The 8,099-nt window shown below is 43.9% G+C and overlaps 1 protein-coding gene across 1 annotated transcript; it reads right to left on the bottom strand.

Annotated features, from left to right (window-relative positions):
* Positions 1-1,248: 1,248 nt before the first annotated feature.
* ALDOB (aldolase, fructose-bisphosphate B) lies at positions 1,249-7,874 on the bottom strand. The gene is made up of 8 exons (XM_066614044.1): positions 7,763-7,874; positions 6,917-7,128; positions 5,392-5,446; positions 4,467-4,627; positions 4,201-4,284; positions 3,184-3,358; positions 2,465-2,664; positions 1,249-1,344 (listed from the first exon to the last, which is right to left on the bottom strand). The coding sequence occupies exons 1-8, from the start codon at positions 7,872-7,874 to the stop codon at positions 1,249-1,251; spliced, it is 1,095 nt and encodes a 364-aa protein (XP_066470141.1).
* Positions 7,875-8,099: the final 225 nt, after the last annotated feature.

Raw genomic sequence — 8,099 nt, forward strand, 5'->3', positions numbered from 1 at the left:
ACCAGGTCACCAATCCACCATAAATTTGTGTAACAATATAACTTCAGCTTTGAAGGACAATGTCGTTGCACCGGAAGCTTGTGAGTTGGCCCGTTCCTATTGTCCTGGGCCTTGCACCCTTATAGGGACAGCTCTACTTCTGAGTCTTCATAACTGACCTGATACAGAAGTACACAGTTCATAAGTAGTGAATAGAAAATATCCAATAACAACTGTGATATGTAGGCTGCATTTGTTTTTCAACTAGAAAATAGCAGGAAGTGATCTCACTCGAGAGTGTTGAACTTGGGCCACAGACACCTGAGTTCAAATTTCCCTTTAGCCATAAAACACATTAGGTGGTGTTCAGCCAGACTTTCTCTTGCTATCTTTCTGAGAGACAGGTGTTTATAAGAATAAAACAGAATACCACATATATATCTCCATTGTGATTTGCTGGAGAAAGATGATGACGACTTCTAACTAGTTATAACAATGTTGTTGGCAGGATATATATGGAACGCTTCTGCTTTGGAAGCTTGGTCCTTTAATACCCAAACATTACGTAGGAGAAATCAGAGAAGACAATAGGTGAGGGGGAGGAGATAATTCCTAAGCAATTAAATGCATTTGGGTTGTGCACAAAAGAAGCGATGCTAGATACACTTTCATCCACATTTGGACAGGGATTAATATGGCCTCTGCCCACAGCACTTTTGTGAGGACTGGAAACCGACAAAAGAATATCCTTCTAAGGAGCAGTTGAGGATCAAAGATATGCATCTGGCTTGCATATACACAAATAAATGGACACAAATAAATGGAAATTTCACACATGACTGAAATGGCAGAAGCACTTAATCTTTCCACTATGGAAGTTTATTCACATCTTAGGGACTTTTTTTTTTTTAATGGTATAGTGAAGACATTTCATTTCTTCCTTGTGGCTGGCAATTTTACTTTTTTTCTGACAGCAACAATTGAAGACTGAAGGTTTCAAAAAATTTGCTATGGAAACCATCTGAAACACCCGTCCAAAGACAGAATTGAAGTCTGCGAGAAATTCATAAAGCCTGACCAGTATTTTTGGAATGTGTGGATGTGGTGAGTTTTTTTTAAATCTGTGTACTGAAGGATTAGAAACATGTAATGATGCTTATATTCCAGTCTTATTTATTTGCAGCTTCCTGCAAGGGTGTACTGAGTGATCATTTTCCTTTTGGGATTTTTCCTGCCGGTTGCAAAGGGACAAGCTGGATGTTCTGTGAATTAGTACGTGTAGCTGGCAGTAAAAAGTGACTGGGTAGCTGCTCCACTGCTCTTTCCAGAGGTGATGTATTGGCCTTTGCAAGCTAGACCATTGATCTGATAAGAGAGAGAAAGAGAGCTTGTCAGTTTTGAGGGAATACAGAATTGAGAAAAAGCAAAAAACCAATACAGTGTGCATACCCTCAAACAGTGCTTGAAGTACTTAACTTGTGCATTGTCCCTCACTGCCAACTCTGGGCCCAATCCTATCCAATTTTCCAGCACCGGTGCAGTCGCAATGCAGCCCCAAGGAAAAGGAACAAATGTTCCCATACCTTAAGGTGGCCTCTGTGACTGCTGCCCCACCGCAAGATGCAGTGCATGCCCCATTGGCACAGCTGCACCGGCACTGGGAAATTGGATAGAATTGGGCCCTCTGTTGGCAGTACAGTATAGCATTGTTGGCAGTACAGTGTTGTACTATGGGACAGGTGTATTCACATTTACTGAGGTTAAAAGCCATTTCTGCCCACTCCACCGGTGTACACATTTGATCCCTGTTATGTATACGGAATATTGGGCAGAAATGGCTTAACAGCCCAATTCTAACCCCCACTCAAGTCTATCCTTCATTTTATGCTATGCAGCCGCACTAACAAAGCACATACAGTATTCATGTCATGGTGACCAGACCTGAGAGAAGTACAAGTATTTTTTCTTACCTCTCTGTAGCCACCTGGCTGTCAATTGGTGGACCTATTCCAGCTATTTTGCTGGCTTAAATCTGAGAAGTCTTGGGCCAGGAAAGGGGAAGGATCCGGCATACGTTGCTACCGCTGCCAAGATCTATCCCCTTCTGACCCCTGCTTTCCCCACTCCACACACTGATCCTTCTCTAAACTGCCCATAACCTGCCTCTGCCAGCACTTTACCTGCTGTGATGAGTGCTGGGTCCATCTCTGGTGGGCGTCTAGAGCCTCTAGCTGTTTGCAGTGTTGGGTCCATCCCAACATGCATGATGATGGCAAGAAATTTACAACGCCATAAGAGGACTTATGGCAGAGGATCGGGAGTGTGTCCCATTCCAACTTTACATTTTTAAATGTAACACATTTTATGTTTAAGAGGCCCTGAGACCAGGAAAAAAGGATGACTAAAATTCAATTGTGTGCTGATCTTTCCCCCTTCAGTTACTCTCAGCATGTGGATTTAGCATCTTTGATAGATGCTGAATTACCTTTGCCCGTTTGCAGAAGGCCTCCTGGGCAGCCTTCTTGTTCTCAGGTTTGCCAGACCAGGCAGCTAGTGCTGATGCTTGCAGAGCCCTCCCATAGGAGAAAGTCAGCTTCCAAGGTTTAGGCAGAGGGCACAGATTGATGGCATTGAGGTTGACAGATGCCTCCTCTTCACTTTGGCCCCCAGAAAGGAAGCATATTCCTGCAGGAAGAAGCAGTACACAGAAAACAGACACTTAAAAGACCAAGGTGCCAAAATAAAGAGAGACAGTGAGGGAAGGTAGAGCTGGATTGACCATTCAGCTCTATATGCTACAGCACAGGCAAACTGAAGTCTATCATGGCCAGTTTGCATGCACATATTGACTGGTATGCATGTATTGACTGGTATATCACGTGATTTCTTGCATATGTGGAATAGAATTATCACCAGTCATTCACCACAGATAGAACTTTCACATCACACAAAGCATAATACTTTTCAATGGAGACATTTCATACATCTGGCTGACTAGAATGACACAGCATTTATTACAGAACAAGTGTAATGAATATGCATTAGGAAATAAAGTTGAACTATAGGGTTGTTCAGGGCCCCAAAAAACATCCTCAAATAAAACTGCCTGAACTAGATTCAAGTGAGCCACAGATGTTTGAATGGAGAAGTGTAAATGCCAGGAAAGCCTCAGGGATTGGATAACAACAAAGACCAGGTAATTACCAGGAACTGCAGCAGGGACAGTGCGATGGAGAGCGGTGACAGTTGCCATGGCCACTTCTTCAGGGGTGTACTTCTTGGGACAAGAATGCCCAGCAGTCACCATGTTGGGCTTTAGCAGTGTTCCCTCCAGATAGACATGGTGATCGTTCAAGGCCTTGTAAACAGCAGCCAGCACCTGGGACACAATAAGAAGTTGTGGGAAGGCACTCAGCCAAAATAAATATACAATATTATACAATGTTAAAACCAGCCAGCAACAATCAATCACCAGGACAGCATCAATCAATCATTTAAAAAGTCACCAGTAAAACCAGCAGACATAGCACGAAAACACCTTTCAGGTCAGAAGGCTTTTAAAAAGATGAATGTTTTTAGACCTTGCTGGAAGCCCTTTTAGCTGAAGGCTTCTAGAGAGGGAGCAGTTCTTAACCCAAAGGGGAGGGAATTCCATAGAACAGGTGCCACTGCCAAGAAGGCCCTCCATCTCCACCATCTCCCTAATCTCTGTCACCATCTCCACCATCACCATCTCCCTAATCTCTGTCAGTGGCAGCATATTGAGAAGCCCTCAGATGATCAAAGAGGATGGGCTGGATTATACTGAAAGTCTCTGTTGCTTTTTATTAAAATACTTGTATGCCACCCTTCCAACCCCACGGGGACCATCAGGGTGTCTTACCACATTTTAAAAACATACAATAAATCATAATAAAAACAACAAAAGTAGAAGCTGGAAAACAAAGCCCAACACACAGCAATCAAAAACAGATCCTCATCAACTGCAACTGCAATAAGTAAGTCCTCAACTCTACATGGCAAAAAGCTGAAAACCGCCATGAGTCTCTCGAGAGGCAGGGAAAAATATTTTAGGAAATTAAACTACCAGCTTTAGCAGAATCTTTCTGTGCTTGAGGACAATTTAGACTATATCTTTGTCAAAAGAGTCTTAAGGTTTAGAAATGTTTAAGAGTTTATCATTAACATCATTATGGTTCAGGAATGTGGTAAGCGCCTTACTTTTTCTGTCACAAATTGGCACCGCTGAAGGTCATGGTCTCCATCAGGTAGGATCTCAGGTTCCACAATAGGGACTAGTCCATTCTGAAGAATAGTAAGAAAAGTTAAAGAATATAATGGAAGTCCACCTAGCCTGGGTAGCCTTTCTTTATGATTCATGAGCTTACAAGCAGTTTGGATCATGGCCAATAGGTCCAATAGATCCCACCACCAAGCCCATAAATCAAGCTCTCAGAAACACACTGATAAATGTGGAGACCTTATACCTGTTGGCAGATACTGGCATATCGTGCCAATGTGTTAGCATTCTCCTGGATGGCAAGAGTAGAGGGAGTTGTATCGGATATTTTCAGAACGGCACGCCACTTGCCAAAGTCAGCTCCGTCTTTTTTGTACTGAGCACAACGTTCGGAAAGGCCATCCAGACCTTCAGGCAAACCATGGAAAAGGAGCCTTTTAGTATTTTGCAGTGCTGGGCTAAAGGGCTGGATTTGGAAATGATTCTGCGCAAGCTTTGATCTGCAAATCTATGACACTTTCAATGCAGAAAGTTCCAATGAACACAATGAGACTGATATCCAATCAGGCACATGTACAATTGCACCATTAGACATGTCGCCACTTAACACAATTGCCTCACAATACTTTGCCTGCCCTGCATCTGGGGATATTGAGTGCTAGGCATTCTACTGGTGGATGTGTCATCTCCTTGGGGCACAATCCTAACCAACTTTCTAACACTGGCATAGCTGTGCCACTGGGGCATGTGCTGTATCCTGCAGTTGGGGGGCAGTCACAGAGGCCTCCTCAAGGTAAGGCAGTGTTTGTTCCCTTGCCTTGGAGTTGCATTGCCCTTATGTCAGTGCTAGAAAGTTGGTTAGGATTGCAGCCTTGGATGCATTAGGTTTTCCCTGATCATGTTTCTACTTGTTTGGATTTCCTCAACAACCTGAGCTTCTGGGCTAGACTCACTCTGCCCCCCAGCCCCAGTCCTCCACTCTTCTGATACAAGTACTTATTTCCCTATTGCCCGTGTTCTCTATTCCCCCACATAAAAGACTGAATTTTCCTTACAACTATGCTGATTGTCACCATTCTCTGATTGCACCTTTCGTGTCACGTGGGGCAGAAAAAGAAGATTCCACAACTCCGCAGTCGCTCAGGTGTCAGGGTTTGGAGGAAAGCACTCACCTTGGATGGTGGTTTCTCCATTGGTTCCTGCCAGCGGGGCTGTGCCTTTATCCAGCTGTGAATATTTTTTTTTAAAGTGTTAACAAAACACTGCCAGAAGGATTGCAGCTCCAGCTTATTGCATAAACATTGACTGCAGAAGTGCATGCTTGATCTTTGTGATTGGAATCCTGCCACAAGTCAGCTGTACAATAGCTACATTTTACTGAGCAACTGAGCAGAATGGCCACTAGGGCCTGCTCAAGATCCATAGTGGTGATAGATTCAAGTATTCCTGTGCCACAACACTCCTGGTTTCTGAGATATAGGGTCGGATCCAAAGGTGCCCTTCCACTTGTGGAAGATGTCTTCTGATAACGGAAGGGCTGCTTTAGACCTCATGCTAGCATCCCCCATGATCAGAGGGGACTTTTTCCAACCAGGGATCAGGACTACTAGTCCTAGCAGGCAAATGATGCTATTTGCATAATTTCTTCAGGGAAAAGGGTCTTTCAAAGGCTTCCTTTCCAGCAGAAATAATGCAGGTAGCATCAGTGTCCTACTGGGGATTCCAAGAATACTCCTCCGGGGCCTGCTGACCTCATGCTAGAATACTATGTTAAGAAACTAAAATGAAATCCAGAGCTGTTCTTCCTCTTGCACAAACAAAATCATGGAAACTACTATAATGCTGACTCCTCCCCACCATGATCTCCACTGCCACATTCCTGAGCCCCAAAGTACACGCATGCCCCAGTATCCCTGGAGGTTCAGTTCCAGAACCCCCCCCCCCGCACTTAATTGAAACTGCAGATAATTGGGGGTGCTCCCCATTCTCCAGAGGCAAGGGAAGCTGGGCTCTCCTCACCTCTGGAGGCTTTCGGAGACCTGCAGAGGCCGCACACGGCTGTTGCAGGCCTCAGAATGGTCTAAAAGGCAAAAAAAAATCCACTACTTCCAGTTTTACGATAAAACCATAAGTGAAGTTTTTCATGCCTTATAAGGCACTAAAGACCTCCGGGGCTTCCTGGGTCTCCCAGTGCCTTATAAGGCATTTAAAAGGCCGGTTTTATCATAAAACCAGAATTAGTGGGGTTTTTTTTTTGTTGTTTTTTTTTTTGCCTTTTAGGCCATTTGGCCACAGGAGGTTGCACATGACCACTGACGGCCTCAGAAGACCCTCCAGAGGCAAGGGGAGCTCAGTTCTCCTCGCCTCTGGAGGGGGCATGATGGGGGGACCCACAGATCTAATCCATGGTTATGTGAAATCATGGCTATGGGATCCACGGATACAGGCCCCCCCCCCATACTTGAATATGGGGAAAGGGGACACAGCTTGGGAGAAGGTGCTTTACAAATGTATTTGAGCATTTGTGAGCAGTGAAATTGATGCTTTCCAAAGGCGTTTTTTGTGAATACCTTACTGGAATGCATGCAAAAACCTAACCCATTCCAGGAGGCATACTAGGACACTCATGCAAACCTAACTGAAAACTTCAGCTTTTCTGCACATGCGATTCTGGAAAAAGACCTTAAAGGTACTCACCTTGATTCCAACCACAATACCCTTGTCCTTGATGACTTCTGGGAAAAGCTTTCCAGTGCTGTCTTTCTGATAGAGGGTCTCATGGAAAAAGATAACTCCCCCAATTTGCTGATTAATAGAGGGGTCTGAAGAGAACAAGATCTCTCGGAAAGCCCGGCGATTCTCTTCTGTGTTTTCCACTTTGATCCGTTGCAGCCTATTGCCCATAGTGCCTATGAAGAACAAAGAAGGCAGGTTGGTTACACGTCAGCTTATACCCAGTTTCTAGTAACTTCACCTGAGCTCTTCCTAACGTATATGTGGTTAAGTCCGCAAAATGTATGATTTGCAACATTCACTTAGGTATAATGCTCGCTTACTCATCAGGTTAGCCTTCTTCCAACTTGCTAGTTTTCTATGTGTCAGAAAAGTTGTGTTTTTTTTTAATGTGAATATTCAAATCTAGTATCCCAGGAGCCTGAAGCTGCACAGCCCAAGAAGGGCTGTACCATATGGTCATCAGCCCTAAATACATAATTCAGCTTTTCCTTCTTTGGCCTGCATATGACAATCCAGAATGTAGACATCAACCCTCCACTGAGTAGAACACTTTCTTGAATAATTTAGAATATTGAAATGTATGTTTCATTTAGCTTAACTTACTTAGCGCCCAATCTTATCCAACTTTCTTACCTTGAGAAGGCCTCTGTGACTGCCCCCACACCACAGGATGTGGCACACACTTTGTTTGCAAGCTGCATCAGTGCTGGAAGGTTGGATAGGATCAGGCCCTTAATCAGCTCAAAGGGGAAGGGGAAAAATTTAGGAAAGAATAAAAAACACGGAGGATGAGTCAATGAGACTTACCCACAGATTCATCTGCAGCCAGGATTCCTTTGCCTGAAGTTACTATCCTCTGAGCAATATCAGAGAGAGCCTTCTTCTGCTCTGGAGACAGGGCTGGAAACTGATGGGTCATGATGGCTGAAAACAAATCACAGTTTCAAATGTGAGTAAATTAAATCCAATTAAACTGTTGGATGGGTTTGGGTTTTGTTTTGTTTGCATTCCAGCAGCAACAGAATAAAGCACTAATGTACCTAAAATAAAACAATGATAAAAAGGGCATATTATCTCCAAGGGTGCAGTTTCCCCCTACAGAAATAGCTTATAAAAAATTCATACAGCTTCCCCATACAGAAAT

The sequence above is a fragment of the Tiliqua scincoides genome, chromosome 2 (assembly GCF_035046505.1).
Source record: "Tiliqua scincoides isolate rTilSci1 chromosome 2, rTilSci1.hap2, whole genome shotgun sequence".
Classification (NCBI taxonomy): Eukaryota; Metazoa; Chordata; class Lepidosauria; order Squamata; family Scincidae; genus Tiliqua; species Tiliqua scincoides.